Source organism: Castor canadensis, chromosome 2 (assembly GCF_047511655.1).
Source record: "Castor canadensis chromosome 2, mCasCan1.hap1v2, whole genome shotgun sequence".
NCBI classification, from domain to species: domain Eukaryota; kingdom Metazoa; phylum Chordata; class Mammalia; order Rodentia; family Castoridae; genus Castor; species Castor canadensis.
The window spans coordinates 6,300,339-6,317,950 of NC_133387.1; the positions used below are offsets into that span (position 1 = coordinate 6,300,339).

At 55.6% G+C, this 17,612-nt stretch overlaps 1 protein-coding gene across 7 annotated transcripts in view; it reads right to left on the bottom strand.

Annotated features, from left to right (window-relative positions):
• Positions 1-17,612, bottom strand: part of Agap3 (ArfGAP with GTPase domain, ankyrin repeat and PH domain 3) — a 51,731-nt gene that overhangs the window by 2,582 nt on the left and 31,537 nt on the right. For 4 of the 7 annotated variants that reach the window (XM_020176366.2, XM_074060603.1, XM_074060631.1 and 1 more), the window contains 4 exons: positions 12,924-13,028; positions 7,057-7,225; positions 3,401-3,568; positions 1,627-1,764 (listed from right to left, as the gene is read on the bottom strand). In XM_020176366.2, coding sequence (XP_020031955.2) covers positions 1,627-1,764; positions 3,401-3,568; positions 7,057-7,225; positions 12,924-13,028 — 580 coding nt within the window. The remainder of the gene's footprint in view (positions 1-1,626; positions 1,765-3,400; positions 3,569-7,056; positions 7,226-12,923; positions 13,029-17,612) is intronic. The other 3 variants (XM_020176368.2, XM_074060637.1, XM_020176367.2) reach the window with 2 other exon arrangements.

Sequence of the window (17,612 nt, forward strand, 5' to 3'; positions counted from 1 at the left end):
GCCACAAGCTGCTGCACTGCCACTCCTCCTCCTCCCCAAATCTGCCCGCCCTGGCCCCAGGGCCACACTCTCCAGACAACTTGCAAGGTTAGTGTGAGCCCTTGAACCCCTGTTCCTAACCACCTGTGGAGTCTGAGCAAGGTCCTGGCTTCCCTGGCTCTGCCAGGAATGGTCTGGAGACCAGCAAGAGGGCATCCTGGAGAACGGAGAGCTGAGTATCTGCAGAAGGATGCCATGGGGCGCTAGAAGGCAAATGCTGGGAGGGGGAATGGGTATGGGCACCATCCGTACATGTCAGCTGCAGCCGCCTCATTTTGCAGCTCATTAAACCCAATATTCCTGACAGCGTCAGTGTGGGGCTCCTGGGAGCTGAGCCCCTCCCCCACTGCCCTGGCATAGACAGGCAGGAAGGGCAAGTGGGTGGGGGGCGGGGAAGAAGAGTGGAGAGAGGTTTCCTCCCAGGAACTGGAGGACATGGGCCAACAGGGACTTGGGGACATCTGTAGTGACAAGCACTGGGGCTGGACTATGACCCCACGCACTGTGGTGAGGCTCTTCCAAGCTCTGCTCCCTCAGGTCCCTGGAAGACAGCCACGCAAACCTATTCCCAGTGGCCACTGACCCGTGAACAATTGCTAACAGGCAGAATGACTTGTTGTGGGGGCTGCAGGGGCTGTCTTGGTACCTGTGGGGAGCCCCCCCCGCCACTGCCGCCCCAACCCCGGTAAGCCACGTGTTCTGCCAGGGCTCTCCCTGTCAGCCTCTCACCTCAGTGATGCCCCGCCCCTGCTGGGCCAGCTCTCGGACACAGCACAGGACTGCCCTCCCTTCCCAAAAACACGAGACACCTCTTCTCTCCCCAGGCACCTCCCTGTGTTCCACCTTGCTTCCTTCCCCACACCCCCCCACCCAAGCCTTTGAACCACATTAGTTCCTCAGCATTTGTGGGCCTCAGTTCCCTGGACCACTGAGGACACCTTGTACCACGATGGCTTAAGTATCACTATGTCACAGATTGGCTGGAAAAAGTGATCTCTGCCCGCCTGGTCCACACCCCAAACCCTGCCAGTTAGGAGTGAAAAGGAGAAATTATGAGTTCATAGAAGTTAAGCTTATTTGGGAACCAAGAGACTCCAATCAGTAGAAGAGGGAGGACTTGAAGACACTCTGAGGAGCACCAGGGGGCAGCACTGCAGTTAATAAGACACTGAGAAAGGTCCTGAGGAAGAACTTCAGGAGCTGCAGACTGAGGAGAGACTCCACCCGCCCTGACACACATGTATGCACCTATCATGTCCCCAGCACGTATTAAACTCATGGGAAACACAAGAGACACAGAAAACGGGTCCTGCCTATCAAGTCTTGGAGGAGTCACTATAGCAGCCTGCTGTCTCTGACCTTCTTTAAGAGTGACAGAAGCAAGCACACAGTTCAACAGAGTTTCAGTGACAGGAAGCCAGAGCTTTTCTAAGGTACTGGGTCTAGGTTACCAAGAGGCCACAGAGTTCTTTTTCAGGAATTCTCCATCCATGTAATATGGGAAAAGGCCGCTACTTTTAGGGTAGCAGCCTCTTTTAGGGCCCACTGCCCACCTCCTGTGCCCACTTCCCTCTGGGTCCCCCTAACCTTCAGCAGCACTGCTGGGGCCGTCTGGTCGGGGGGTCCCGGTGCTCTTTTTCCGACGGTGCTTCTTCCGGTTGGAGTGGGGAGATGGGGGAGGCTCCAGCTTGGGGCTGGAACTGAGCACCTCAGCTGGGCCACTGGCTGGTGAGGGGAGAGGTGGAGAAGTGTGGGAAGAGGGGAGGAGAGGTGGGTGCAGAGCAGGGGGGAAGGGGGGAGGAGAGGGCCAGGCCTGCCCACTGTAGCCAAGTGCAGTGCACTCTTTTGGGCCAGGGGCTGCCTAGGCCTCTCAGTCCCAAGTTCCCCAGACTCGGAAGAGGAAACCATGGAGACAGTAGGAAGGAAACTTAGGTAGAGCAGGATAAAGGCAGAGAGAGGCAAAAAAAAAAAAGGCTTCTGCAGCCTGGAGGGGTGGAAGGCGGCCCAGGGAACTCACAGGGAGCTGGAGCCCCAGCAGCTCCGCACCAAATTTATCCTCAATCACACTCCCCGCTCCTCACAATTAATAGCAGAATTAGAAACAATCAGGGAGCTGCCTAATTACTGTCAATTAGAGCGCGCTAATCAAGCTCCGTCTCCCACACCCCGCCCGGCGCTCACCACTAAATGTCAAACTTCATTAGAGGCAGACACACTCCCTCCCTCCCTGCCATACTCTTTCCAGACTCAACAGAGGGGCCTCACCAAGGCCAAGCAGGCCAAGCAGGCAGTGACCCAGGGAAGGGGCCAAGGCCCCATGCTCATCCCACCCAAGGTGGGCTCGGGCTTGGATAGGAAGTGGGGTGAGGCTTCCTGTGGCCCACAGTGCAGCAGGGTGAGACTGAGGCTTGGCTGTTCAAAGGCTGGGCTCTGCACTACTACTGGGATGTCAGGGTCTTTGGGAGGCACAGGCAGAACAGCAAGTGTGCCTCCCTGGCAGAGGGGGACAGGGTGAGGGAGCAGGTTTGTCTCAAATGCCACTACCCACTTTCTGGCTTACCAGCAACAGATAGATGACACCCTTGGTCACCTCCCTGTCTTAACACCTTCATTTGACACTAGGGGATGTTAGAAGAGGAGAGCTGTCCCCAGTCCCTTTTTAGCCTTTAGAACTTCTGGGAGAGTCTGTGGCCAAATGGTTAAGATTGGGGGGAGAGGGAGGAAGGAGGAGGAGGAGAGAAACACAGAGGGGAAAGAAAATGAAGAGCCCAGGAAAGTAAGAGAAAGGGCTGACGGGAGAGGCAGTTTCCATTTCTGGCCTCCTCGGACAGGGCAGGCCTCTCTGGGAAGTGGACCTTTTAGGACAACTCTGCAGGGACCTTTCTCCATGGCTTGGGGCAGGCCAGTGCTGCTTTCAGAATGCAGCCTTTACAGCCTGGAGCCCCCTGGCCTCCCCACTCAGCCGCTTCCCTGTCCTCCCGCGGAGACGCTGATGAGCTGACTGCGTGGGGGGCTGATGGGGATACAGGAGCACCACCAGCACTGCCTGGGGATGAGGAAGGAGGAGCTGGTTTTAAGCATAGGCTGGAGGGGCCTGGCCCAGGCTTAGGCCTGGGGGCAAGAGAGGGATAGGGTGGCAGGAAGCTGCTTGCTAGTGGTGGCTGGAGAAGAGACAGAGCCAAACTCCCATTTCCAGGGAATCACAGGTAACTGGTACCTGTCCCACATCTGCAACAAGCCCTAGAGGGCCCCACCCCTTGGTCCATCACAACCTCCCAGGCCAAAGGAGGCCAGGGGGCCACAGGGCTCCCCTCCTCTCTGCTATTTAACCAACTCCCAGAAGAGGCTGAGCACCACTCACCAGGGAGCTGTACGCCGGGGGGCAGGGCAGCCACCTCGCTCCACTGGTCGGCACTGGACACAGAACAGGAGCGCTGATGCAGCCCCTCAGGGTGCGGGCCAGCCCAGACTGAGCTGCTGAGGGGGCGATCGGAGTGCAGGGATGCGCTGCTGGTGGAGTGGGGGGCACCTGGCGGGGGGTAAGGGTCAGACTGGGAGGGAGTCCAGCAGGGATCAGCTACAGAGATACTAATCCTGAGACAGGGCTGCCCTGAAAAACTCCAGCAGGAGACTGACCAACACTGAGGGGACCTGGGGTTCACTGAGTGGTGGGCCAGGCTTCCGGAGGAGCTGGGGCCTCCTACTGCCTCCACATCTTAGGAACTGGCCCTGCAGACTTCACACCCTTTCTCCAGGAACATAATGGGACCCCCCACAAGAAGCCACATCTGAGGTCTTCTGGAGATGGTTCTGGCCAAGGCCAAATGCTATGACCTGTGCCCCTCTTCCCCAGCTCCACCCCTTGCACCCTACATTCTGGTCCACATATGTCATTTGCTTTGCCTAAGCTTTGCTGCCATTCTGACGAGAAATAAGTGTATCAAATTCAAGTAATTATGTCTAATTAGTATTAGTAATTATCCTGTTGGGCTGGAGAAAATTAATCTTTCGTTTCCCATCAGGGAAGAATGGCAGAGCCAAGGGGAACCGAAGGCTTGAAGAGTACCAAGGCTGGGCAGGCATGGCCAGCATCAGTACAAGGGGGTCACGCACCCTCAGCCTTCTCTTGCCTCACCCTGAGGCTGTGAGGCCCTTCTGGACAGATCATGGCAACAGCCATAGGGTCTCAGAGGCCTGTGACATTAAGGGACCTGAGAGGAACACTGAAAACCTAAGCTTCCCTCCCCTTCTTCAGTATCCCCAAGACAGAGTAACTGAAGGTGGGAGGAATGGCCACAGGGGTCTAGGAACAGGTGGGCCAAACCCAAGTGACTTCAGCCTGGCTGAGGAGCTTGCCAGGTGCAGAGGTTAGGGAGAAGCAAACAGGCCTAGGGCCAGGCAAAGATGGAGAATGCCCTCAGGGGCAGCCTGGGGAAATGAGGCCTTTGAAGCCCTGCAAACCCACTGGATGAGGTTTCTAGAAGCCTAGGACAACAAGCACTGAGCTTAAGCAGCTGGAATGGGAGGAAGAGGCCAAATGTCCAAATGTTCTGAGGAGACAGTGATACTTAATGGCAGAGGCAAGTTTTATGTCTCTCTCGTGTTTGTCCTAACACCCAAAATGGCGAGACACGTAGTAAGTGCTGGGCAATACACGCGTGACACGACTCGGGCCCCCAGGTAACATGCTGCTGCCCCCGAACCCTGCCCAGCCCCGCCCTCAGGTTTCAGGTCCTCCTAAGGGGTCTTTCTCCTCTCACCCTCAACAAACCTTCCTGGGGGCCCCCACCTCTTCCTGCTTCTATCTCCTCCCAGGTTCCAAATCACATCCCCCTCATCCCGAGCCCCAACCAAAGACACCACAGGCCCAACTTCCTCCCCAAGCCCCCCAACCCAAAACCCTGAGGGAGGGAAAGTGCCTTCCCTTTTCTTTGTTAATTCTCCCCTCATTACGCCTGCAATCCCACAATCAGTGTGCACTGTAATTGTCGAATTTGATGCTAATGATTAATGAATTAAACATGGAGCCATCAATTAGTCCTCCGAGGATAATTCTGCATAAAGCAGCGGATAATGTAATTACAGTAACAAAGATAATGAGATGTTAACATCGCCCGGTGAGCGAGAGACATGTGTGAGTGTGCATGAGGGTCGGTGTCAGCGTGCGGCAGTGGGAACGCAGGCTTGGTAAGCGCCGGCCATGTGTTCTGTGTGTGGGTGCTGTAATTACGGGAGTGAGTTGCTGTGCTCCCTCCTGTAAGCCACACTGGCTCTCCAGGTGAAGGCTACCTGGGCCCAGGAATGAGCCCGTCCTGTTTGCCTCCTCCGTCCTGTTTGCCTCCCTCCTTGGGGAGGCAGCCCAGCTTCCTCTTGCTACTTGTCTTCAAGGAGAGGCTCCCTCCCGGAGGCCTTACTTGTTCCTCCTTGGTTCTGGTCTGAGAAACCCCTTGCTGAGCAGAGCAGAAATATGGGCTCACTGGCTGTCTGCATACAGTGTCAGTTGACAGTCCCATAGATCAGTAGTGAGGACTGTATGCAACCTGCCATTTTTGCCACTGGGACCGGGTGCTGCCCCCACCCCAGCAGGCTCTTGGCACACCACCCTGCTGGGTGGACTGTCTTCTCCTTCCTCCCCACTGTCCACTAGAGCTCGCCCTCTGCACACCTCAAGGGCTCCCTGTCTGGCTCAGGTGGCTCAGAGGAAGGAACGGAGCAAACCCCAACTTTCCAATTTACTCCAGGAGTCAGATTATTGAGCCTTTCTGAGCCTTTGTTTCCTCATGGAAATGGGTCAATAATTTTTACTTCATGAAGCCGCAGTGGCCCTGGGGCCTGGTGTAGAGGAGACATCTACTACATGGAGACTGCTCAATTGGTGAATGTCAGGTACCCCCCACCCCCCTCCTCTGACCTCTCTCCACACCTCCAGCCCAGTCAGCAGTGGCTGTGCAAAAGTGAACCCATCATATGTGACGTGTCTCATCTCAAACAAGGACCACTCTTGGGGACCAGCACCTCACCTACCTTCCCTCTAACCTGGACTTTCTCTGTGCAATTACATCAGCATTTTGAGTGGGCAATTCTGTATTGTTTGGGGGTCTTTCCCTGTCCATTCTAGGGGACCTATTTTCCCCAGCTCCCTGTTTACCAAATGTCCATGACGCCCTCCTATCATTGCGACAAGCAGAACAGCCCCACATCTCCACGTGCCCCAGGGAGGATGGCATGTGCCAGTGGAAAACTTATACTGCTGGCAGCTGGCCTGGGTCCAGAGACAGTGAGATCCAATGGTGTAGGACAACCCGGCGGGAGGGGTCACTGAAGCCTGGAGAAGGGTCCAGGGGCCCAGACAGGCCTAGGGGTAAGGGAAGAGTATAGAAGGACAGCCTCAGAAGATCAGGGGCCTAGGAGAAGCCCAGGGGAGGAGAAATGAGCTGGTGGTAGAAAGGGAGCATCTGAGGACAGACGACCTGAGCGCACACTCCCACGAAGAGGTAAGAACTTCCCTGCCACACTGCAGTCCCTTAGCCTGATTTCATTCCAGCTGGGTGGACACATGGCAGTCTTTCCTGCCCTCTGCTCCTTTCTAAACACATTCCTCTCTGTGCAGAGACCCTGCTTCCCACTGCAGATGTGAGGATATTTGCCAGTGTGGCTCCAGAGAGCTCGCCCTCACTCTGCCCCATGTGGCAAGATGCTGGTCTTCCTCAGCCCCAGTTACAGAAGTAGCCCTAGGACTTCTGGCTCCATTGCCCAGTCCCAAGGCTCCCTGGCTCCACCTGACAGCCAGGATTCCTCAACTAGCTCCACTAGGACTGCATGTTGGCCACTGCAGGTGGCTGACTTAGAGGATCCTGAGGTGTGGCACTGGCTGGTGAGCACATTTGTAGCTCTGATGCCCAGGCTGACAGGCTGAGAAGCAGATAGGTCGAACACCTGTCTCTCTAAGCCAGTGCACAGACTGTCCCCCCATGCTTCCCGAACTCTCCACAAGCCCCACCACAGCAACTGCCTCACCTGTGCCCCCAGTCAGCTGTGTGTTACTCCGCTCCATGGCCAGGCCATTGGCACGTGGGCTGGTGCCCGGGGCTGTGGCAGGTGTTGCTCGAGGCAGGCGCTTCCCTGGCACTTTCACCGTGGTCCGCAGCAGGTCAATCTCCTTGCCGTGGATGTTCTGCATGTAATCCTAAGACCATATGGAGACACGTTGGAACAGGCACCCCTCCCTTGGCAGCCCTGTCTCCCACACTGCCCCTTAATTCCTAGGACTTTCCTTGTGCTGCATGAGGAGGAGTGCTTAGTTTCAAAAGGCAGGACCCTGAAGCCCCCAGATCTCAAGCTGGGATCACACCTAGGTTTCCATGGTGCCCAAAGGGGAGCCAGAGCTGGAGAGATCCAAGGACCCAAAGCCAAGTGCCGAAGCTCTGGGGCCCTTAGCGAAGGTGGCTTAGGAGACCAAGCATTGGACCAAGATGGGGTTTAGGGAGACAGAGCTCATGGGGCTGAGGAGGGGAAGCAAGAAAGCAATACTCAGACATAACGACTGCACAGTCCCAGGTGTCCAGGCTGCCACTGAGCACTCAGCCATGTGACAAGCTCCCACCCCTACCCAGGCACAGGGAACCTTTAAAGCCTGGAGGAGTCCCCAGCCCTTAGGATGACACCTAGGATAATAAGCCCTTGTCACACAGTTTCAAGGGCAGCCTTTGATTCTTTTTGCTGGACTTAGGAATGTAGCAACAGGTCCATGGCTTCACACACACCAGACTTCCTATCAGTGGGGATCACTGTCATCAGCCTATCTCTACCCATCTGTGTGCTGGGTATTACGGCGCTATGCACGCACACGCACACACACACACACACACACACACACACACACACGCGTGCACTTCATGCGTTTCGCCACGTAATCTTCCCAGCCACCTCTGCAAGGTGTTTCTACACCTCTTTAGGGGATGAAAAAACAGAGGCTTGAGAAGGGAATCTGTCTAAGATTACAAGGGCAGCAGAGCCAGATCCAGGTTTGCAGATTTCCAAGGCCGTGTTCGTACCTGGACTTCCTCCAGTCTGTCCTGAGCCTGCCTTGAAGCAGGTTACAGAGCCCCCTGTCCCTGCAGCTTCTGGTGTTAAACCTGGATCTGGCCTGGAACCTGGCTTTGCCTACTGCTTCTAGCCTCTCCTTCCAGCCTGCCAACTCCTGCTTCCACAGTCCCATCAGGCTCCTCAGAAGTTCCAAGTTCACATCCTCCCTAATGTATGGCAAAATCTCCTTCCTTGGGTCTACATGCCTTCCCGAGAGAAGAACCTGAAATTACACTGATTAAATATGAAGGCATCTCCTCATGTGCCCTTCATGAGCATCTGGGGTACTCTGCATCCAAACAGTTTCTGCTAGAGAAGCCCACTCGGACACGCTCTCCTGTCCTGGGGGCCTGGGCCTCTCACCTGTGCCCTCTGGGCAGCAGGTGGCTTCTGTTTCCTCACTCTTTTAGCTTCAAGGAAAGGGGACAAAATCCTCTGCATAAATAGGACTACAAAGAGTTACCTTTTGGGAGGCAGCAGAAGAGTGGCGGGTCTTACCACGGCTCAAGAGCTGCCCCTTGCTTTGGGACATCATACGGACAAGAGGTCACCTGTCCCCCACCCCTCACAGACACCAAGAAAACATGAGGAGTTACCAGTGAGGAAGAGGCAAGAGAACAAGGAAATAGAGCCCTAGGGCTCCCCTCAGCTCCCCTGCGTATCTGCAGCTGGGCAGGGTGCCACCTGCAGTTCCACGTCAGTGAGGTAGTGGTGGGAAGGCCTGTGTGTCCCTGGTCCAGGTTCAGCCCTATGGGACTTGGCCAAGCTTGCAGCTATCTTCTTTCTCAAGGTCAGTATGACTCTGTCCTAGGCGGCCTTCAACAACCAATCAGAGGGCTGGAGCCACTTCTAGAAGGTGTATTCAAGGAGGAGTCCCATCCCTGCCACCACTGTTCCCTTGGCCTCCAGCTTCATCTGTGTCCTCCTGCCACCTCAGTTCTGTGAGAAGTGTGCCTGGCCTCAGACATGCACTTCCCTGAGGCTTGTTCACCATCTCAGATCCACAGAACACAGTGAGAAAACAAGGACAGCAGCTTTCCCCTCCCCCTCCCAGGACCCCTTTAACTGACATGGCTCTCCCCAGCTCCGGGCCTTACCTAGGTGGATGGGCAGGAAACATAACCCAGGGCCCCTTGTTGCCCTCCCAAGGCTGGACACATCTGATCCTCCAGTAAACTGAGCTCCACCCTACCAGACACTGCCGGCCCTCTGGTCTTGCTTTCAGCCCGGTTTCTAGTATGTGACGTCCCTGTCTTGCCCCTCTTTCCACCTCCATCCCAAGACTGTTTCTGCATGTCCCCATCCCTGGTTCCTGTACATACTGACCTATGGTCCCTGTACACAATCACATCTTGGATCGGCTGCTCCAGACAACTGTCAACAGCTGGCAAGGCCAAAGGCCCAGCTGCAGTCCCTCTCCTGGGGGAAGGGGTTTGGGCTGCTCCAGTTCACAAGGAGGTCACAGCAGTGGCCCTGGGATGCCCAGGCTGGGACATGGCAAGAGAAACTGACCTTATGCCAAGAAGAAGAGCTGCACACAGGGACTCCGTTCAGGGCCAAGGAGCCAGAGACTGGCTGCAGGGGAAAGGACGGCCCAACCTCAGCATCCAACTACACCAGACAGACACTGTGTACTGGGCAGGCTGATACCCTCGGCTGCTCCTGGCGGAGCTGAGCAACAGAGCCTGGGCCTGGAGGACAGTGTGGTGAGGTGCCCCAAGGAGCAGCAGCAGGGACAGAGACCTCAGGCGCAGAGCAACAGCGTTTCCCTCCGTCAGCAGAACAGGGAGCGTGGTGGCAGCGATGGCAGCGGCTGCTCAGGAGAGCGGTCACCACGGCTGCCTTTATTACCCACCATCAAACAGCAATTTCTTCCCCAGCCTCCTCGCTAATTACCCAGCCAGCGTTCTCATCTCGTTTTATTACTGGAATTAACAACGAGTTCAGAGCGTGGAAAGCTATTAAGATGTGTGATTAAGCCACATTCAATTAGTTTCTACAAACAATTTAATTGATGTTGCAGATAGAATTAACAGAAGGTGATTGTGTGAATGGCTCTGCTGGCTGCAAAATGGGGGAGGCTGTGGCGGGCTCTCTTGGGCCAGGCAAAGATTCGGGTGCGAAGCTTGAGGCTTGCCCACCAACTCACACGCCACAGGCCCAGCCCAACTACCTCTATCAGTAGGGGAGGCACAGGCCCTGTGGCCCTGGCTGTCAGGTGAGACCTATCCCCTGCAGGAGAGCCAGACAAGCCTGGATCTTGTGGGAGCCGCTGCAGTCTCTGGAGGCCCTCCCTCTTACTGTCAGGATTTAGGATTCGAGAACTCTGGGAGAAGCCAGTGCTTGCAGGTAAGGACGCTGCTTGGTCAAGCTGCTGAGGTTTAAGTAAGGTGGCAGAGGGGAGAAAGAGGAGGGAAAGCAGCACAGGAGAGGGCTTGACAATCAAGGAGCTGCAGGCAAAAAGTGAAGTGAAGGAGTTGGGGAGACACACTGCCAAATGAAGAGTCTACGGAAGCTGAACTGGACCCAGGAGCTGAGCCGCACATGAGGCAGCCCTAGCTTCTGTCTTCCCTTGTGCTGTGGCAGATACAGAAGATCCCAATAGGGTTTGTCACTCCTTGATAAGATGGTAAGCACCTACAGGGCAGGGAAGGCTGTCTGTGTCTGCCAGTGCCTCCCGGCATCCAGTGGGGGAAAGACATGCTTTTTAACCATGGGGCCCCATGGCAGCCAGTTAAGAGCCAAGGCTGAGAGACTGGCAGCTCCTGCATTCAGAGGAGCCAGCCACACAACCCTCTTCATGGAGGCCTGACAGGGGTTGGGGGCTAGAACGTCGGGTGGTTGGCCAATAGGCCATTGCCTCTTAGACCTCACTCTACAAGAGCACAAGGATAAACCTGGAAGCCTCTGGTCTCCCGGTCCTGTCACAGGTACTGTGGCATAATGCAACAAGTTTATTTGGGAGGACTCTGCGGGGGGACTCAGAAGCCCAGCCTGGGCCTCAACAGCCTGCCTAGCTCCCTCCCTGTCCTGGCTCTTTAGTGACTTCCTCAGCTAGCCCCAAAGGCAGGTGCTCATGACAAGCTCAGGAAAATCTGGGTAAGGCTGACAGTCATGGGTCCACATTTCAGCTTAGCCACTGGCTAGGTGGTTCTGACAAGACACAAACCCACCAAACCTCCGCTCTCCAGGTGCAGTGTGTGAAGACAGCATTTTCACCAGTCTTCCCCTTTCCTTCCTGTTCTGAAATCAGAATCCACTGCAACTCAACTGACTCTTCCTCTACATCCTGAGAGCCTTCTGCCATCCCTCCTCTCCACCCTGGCTCCCTCCACTCTCTGGGGCAGGGGACAGCACAGGGGTCAGACCTTGCACCCAGCTAGAGTCACACATGCAGAAAAAATGGGTGAAGATGCAGGCAAGGGGGAGGCCGAGGCTACCTTACATAGGCAGGAAGGTACTTCTATAATTAGCCAGTATTCCTAAACTCCCGAGTCCAGGCGGACATGCACAGAGCATATGCTAATCTGTGTGTGGACAGGGGCAAATAGGACCCACGGGAGCTAGCAGGTGCCGTGTGGCTTCTGGACCTCAGCACACTACCTGGTTCCTCCTGTCTGTAAATGGGCATGACACTCTTGGACTCTTCCTTTTGGTTGGAAGTATGTGAATCTACTACCTTTCTGGGGCTGGCTCCTCCAGGTCTCCCTGAGGGCCGGGACTCCATGGCAAAGCCTTGTACCCGCAGAGGGCACCCTGGCTGCCTAAGACACGTTTTGTCTGCTGTCAGTGCATCCTCATAGGCCTCACTACCTCCATTATAGGCTCTTAAGGGCTTTGGAGAAGGACGAGGCCTGTGTGAGGAGGAGGGAGGGTCAGGGTAGGAGGAAACCTGCCGCACTAAGAAGATACCATCCCTTCTCCGTTGCCACCTGAGTCCTGGCACAGGTCCTCCTCCACGGGATAAACAGTATTAAGAGGAAAACCCTGATATTCCCTGAGCTAAGAGGGCCAGTGCTCCAAGGAATTAGCTTGGGGTCTGGCCTGAGTGGATACCTCTGAAGGCCAGCTCTTCCCATGCCAGGCCTCTTCTGCCTATCTTCCCTGTAGGGCTGTCTGGGCAAGGCTCTCAGGACTAGGTTACAACCAGGAAATACGGACGCTGGCACCTCTCGGGTTGGGCCTCTCTGATATCATGTGCGGATTCAAAGACAGGCTAGGGACCCTCTGAGGCAGGCCCAGGGCCTCTGGGCGGGGGGTGGGGCTGGCCCACGTGCTGTGCTCGAGGGGCTTCACAGGAGAACTCATTAGCCCCACAGTGGGGTGGTGACAGAGATGGATTCTGGTGACAGCTGTGTGCTGGAGCCACGCAGTGAGGGGAGGGGGAATAAAGAGGGTGGGGGGGCTGCCACAGGAGCCACGTAACAGTCATCAGAATATCCACAGCCCCAGTGCTGGGGCACAAGGTCTACACCCTCCAGACCTCTCTACTCATAAGCACTGCCATCTCCTCTCCTCTTCCTAGGAGGACCTGGCTGTAGAAGTTCCATGAGTGGGCACATCCAGCTCTTCAAGCCACTGGAACATGGGACATACAGCCTGGCTAGCAAGGGGGTCAGAGTAGCCATACTGGCCCAGCATTAGCCAGGTGAACGTCCCTGGTAGGGCGCTCCCACCAGAGGGAAAGCGAGGCTTGTGTCTCGAGCCTTTCCCAAGGGGAATCCTCTTGAGATTGCTGGAGGGCTTACTGATCCCTTACTCCCCCCATCCCCCGCCCCAGCTCCGCCGCCTGGACTCACGTGCAGGCTGGGGTGGTACGTGAGCAGCCCATTGTCACAGAGTGTCACATACTTCTTTTTCCACTCCTTGTTCAGGGACTTGCCACTCCGCTTCAGCAGGATCCCCTAAGAACAGAGGTCTAGTCAGAGACCAGGAGCCAGCCTGTGTGTGACTGGACACAGAAGATGTCAGTGTGATCAGGGAACACCATCCTCCATTCCACCTTCTCCTAAGCAGAGACTTAAGGATCTGTAGCTGAGCTCGAGAGCAGCTGAACACATCCTCCCATAAAACTCCGCTCTCCCTGGCCATCCACCAGGAGACTGCCTGTATACTTGCTAGGGCTATGGGGTGGAGTTGGGGGGAGGCTTCTCTCCCACTCAGGAGGCTCCACAGAACAGGGGCAGAACAGCAGCAGAGGTTTCTGCAGGGGCCTAGTTTTCTACCCACCTGGGGCAGCTCCAGCATAGGACAGAAAAATCCCCTAATTGTCCCAAGAATGCTGCAGACCCTCCTAGGTGGGAAAACCCTTAGAACAGTGGGAAGCCCCAACTATCCATCTAAGCCACAAAGCTATGTGTGTAAACCAATGAGAAGCCCTTGATTGACTGGCTGATTTGGTGGAACTGGGGTTTAAACTCGGGGCTTCACGCTTGCAAAGTAGGCACTCTAGTGCTTGAGCCACCCTCTAGTCAATTTTGTTCTGGTTATTTTGGAGATGGGGGTCTTGCCAACTATTTGCCCAGCCTGGCCTCTATCCATGATCTTTATCTCAGCCTCCAGGTAGCTAGAATTACAGGTGTGAGCCACTGGTGCCTTGCTGAGAAGCTCTTTGATTCTCTTTTTTTTTTTTTTGGTGACACTGGAGGTTTGAACTCAGGGCCTCACACTTCCTAGGCCAGTGCTCTTACCACTTGAGCCAGCCTGCCGGCCCTGACAAATTCTTTAAGTGTGGTGGTTCGGCAGTGTGAGGAAAAGCACAAACCCTGTGAATGCAAGGAAGTTTCTGTGTGTGGTTCACTGCTCAACTCTCAGCACCTGACAACGCCTGGGCCACAGCAGACGCTCACTGTCTGTTGGAAGAACTGGGGATAGGTCCCTCTAAGACTGTGTGCATTTGGCTGGAGGTGTGGCTCAAGTGGTACAGTGGTACAGTGTCTGCCTTGCAAGCACAAAGTCCTGAGTTCAAACCCCAGTCCAACAAAGGAAAAAAAAAAAAAAAAGGCTGTGTGGATGTTAGTTGATGAAGGCAGGAGGTGGGCCCCCAGGGACAACACCCAATCACAGCCTTGATTCCTTCATGAGCGAGACCTACTACTCCTTGAGTAACCCCCAAAACATCCCTTCACCCCACTCTGGCTTGCTTTCTGAGGCCACAGATATAGGAGAGCAGCTGGAAACCTAAGCACCATAAATGGACACCAGGTGGCAGGTCCCCCAAACACCCAACTCAGGAGGGATGGTAAGAGGTAGTGCTCCCTGAAGATTTCTAGGTGAAAGCCTCATAGGGGAAGGAGGCACATGGTTAAATCTATAAATTGGGGCTCAGTGGGAGATACCAGCATGGACACTGCTGGGAGACCAGGAGGTTGTGCCTGGGCTTGCCAAGGGGGTTAAAGGTGACTGCCTACACTTGGAGGCAGAGTGCAGGAGGCCCTGAATGGCTTCTTTTGTAAGAACAGAGGGTCCTGCTCTGAGAGAGCCAGGAAAATGGGGATAGAATTTAGCATGAGAAAATAGTCCCTCTGCCTGTACCATGAGACCCAAAGGTAGAAGTACCCCATTCGACCACGCCTTTCCCTCTAAGTTTTTATGAATAGAAGGCTGGAATGTGATTGAGAGCCAGGTGTGGTAGTGCACGCCTATAGTCCCAGCACTCATGAGGTTGAGACAGGAGGCTGGTGAGTTCACAGCCAGCCTGGACTACATAGACTGTCTCAAAAGGGCAATTAAATACTTCCATTGATCCCTCCCCTGCCAGCTAGGGTCAAGGTGGAGGTGAGGAAGGGTGCTCAACTCCATTGGCGTAGGCAGCTTCAATTCCTGGCTCCCGCTGGGAGGTCTGAACTCAGGGCATGTCTAGGCAGGTGCTCTACAATTTGAGCTACACCCCCAGCCCTTCACTCCCACTTCTCAGCAGATGTTTTACACTCTGGCTACCCTCCCATTCCTCCTGCCACCCTCCCCCCACAAAAGACAGGAGATGCAGACATACACACAGCATCTGAGGACCCCACTTCTGTCCCTATGGGCATGAGAGACCCCATCCTTAAAAGTCTTCTGAAGACAAGAGGGGCTGAAGGGGTGGTTACTAGAGAATAGGTTGGCTGGAACATTCCAAAAAAGCAAGCAGAACTGACCTGGTGGTCTGTGAAGAAGCCCCCACCATCATCTGGCACCTTGGTAACCTGCCTCTGGGTAACGTTCCCTGTCACAGGCTAGGGACGAAGTGCAGCTGAGAGGCAAGCGAAAAGTACAGCTGCTCCTTCTCCCCTGACCCACCACAGCAGCCCAAGGACAAGTGCCCTACCACAAACAGTCATCAGACTCTGGAGACATCCAAGGGGTTGCCCTCGACTCCCTCGGGAAAGCAGGCAGAAGGAGGACTGACCAGCAGCCAGTGGATATGTGGCAGAGCCTCCCCAGTGGACAGCCTGGGTGCCACTAGGGCTAGCTTTCTTGCTGCTCCCCGTTGCAGGGCTCTCTTCTTGGGAGATTCGGGGGACTGCAAGTTCCTCTCTCCCCAGCCTCTTCCCACTTGAGCCCTGTCTTCCTCATCACCTTCACCTTGGGCCCTTCCCTCCTAGATCCAGCCCCAGCTTCCAGTGCAGGGGAAGAAGGCCAAGACTGTTTTCCTTCCTACCACAGCTGACCCTAAGCACTCAACAAACCATTACTGTTCTGGGTCTGTCTCCCAACAGACAGAGCACAGACTTGGGGTCTTAGGGCCGTTCCAATGCCGCCACAGCCGGTCCACCCCCTCCTTGAGAAGGGCATCAGAAGTCAGAATCCTGCGGAGGCAGCTAGGGGAGGGAAGCCCTTTTCCACCCGGAACTCTCCCTTTCTTTAATGAGGCTCGTTAGCCTGGGTGTGGGCGGAGCGGCCAGGGCTTGCCACCCAGCGGCCGCCGCCCACCTCTCACCTGCCCTCGGCCACGCGAAGGGCCATCGCCCCCACCCTCCAGCCTCGGTTCAAGGGGGGAGAGGAGCCACGGGCTCCCGTTCCCCTCCCTGTCCGGCCGGCTGCGCACGGTGGAGCAGGAAGCAATCTGGGGCGGAATGGGAGCGGTGAGGAGGCGACAGCCCCCAGAGGACCCGTTCCCGCCGCCGCCTTCCTCCCAACTCCGCCAGCCGACTTAATTGCGGAGTCCGGATTGATTGGGAATGCAAATGGCAACTGAAATGCAATCTCCACTCCCAGCAGGAGCTGGGGGGAGGGGATGGAGCAGAAACCGGGAGAACGGGACAGGAGGGCGGGAAAGGGGAGGGGCCCGATCCCGCGGGGTGGGACCAGCCCCGCAGGGGAGGTCGCAGGAAGCTCCAGGAACTGCTGCTGGGCTAGGAACGGAGAGCAGCCACCATCCCCCAGCCCCAAAGGTGGCCGCACTGATGGGCCTTGGATAGGGTCCCCAGAAGCAAAGGGGGGAGGACTGACTGCAGGAGGGACTTTCCTGGGTAACACCCAAGTGGCCTGCTGACTCCCAGCCGGACCAGAACCTCAGGTTGCAAGTTCACAGGGCTTCATCTCTGGTACCCTACTTCTCCTCCCTATGGGGACTGAGAACAAATAAGGCAGCCCCCACAACTATGAAAAGAAGGCACATGGGAGCACTGAGGAAAGTGTTCTGGACACTTATTAGATGGGTTTGCCAGAAGGTCCACATCTACTCAGATAGCAGTGGCCTCTCTCGCCACTACACCTCCACACCTGGGGCTAATCAGCCTATGGCCCAAAGCACATTTGTGCCACCTGACTGGAGGCCACTGGCCACATGGGATCAAGCAGTGCACAGGCTCGTCACGATTCTGTGTCAGACACACAGGCAAGAAAGGAGGATGGAGAGTACTCTCATTGCTGCTATCCTGTGCTCTCTGCCTTTTCAAGTGACCTCCCAGGATGCTGACCCAAATAGAGTAGTCCCTCCCAGACATACCTGTGGTGAATATTTCAAGCAAGAGACCAAGTAGAAAAGGTGGGAAGGGGATTGGCATATGGCTCCCTGACCTGCCTTCTGTACCTCCCCCCCAATACCTCTTGGAATGCTTCATTCTAAATGGACCTCCACAGGACATCAGAAAACCCCAACCTTGATACATGAATCCTGATCACACTGACTGGCCAGTCTCCCCAAGAGCACACACTGCCCATGGGCCCACAGCCCCAGACCAGGAGAGCCGAACCCCACCACAGGCCAGGCCAAGCCGTGCTCTCATACCCTGGCCACACCAGCTTCCTCTGAGGTCAAACGGTGTAACACAGCCGCTGCAGGCATGACCTTTCCAATTACCAGAAACTAAGAAAATCTGTACTAAACCAGCATCAGGAAGGTTACCGGTACTGCTCCCAGTCCTCATGGGCACCTAAGCCCCTGAAACTCTTGCCTGCACTGACCCTCTCTATTTTACACCTACACAACCCCTCCCCCTCGCCCGCAGTGTCTGAGTTCTTATTCTCCACGCTACCACCTCTGAGTAAAGACGCCTCCATCA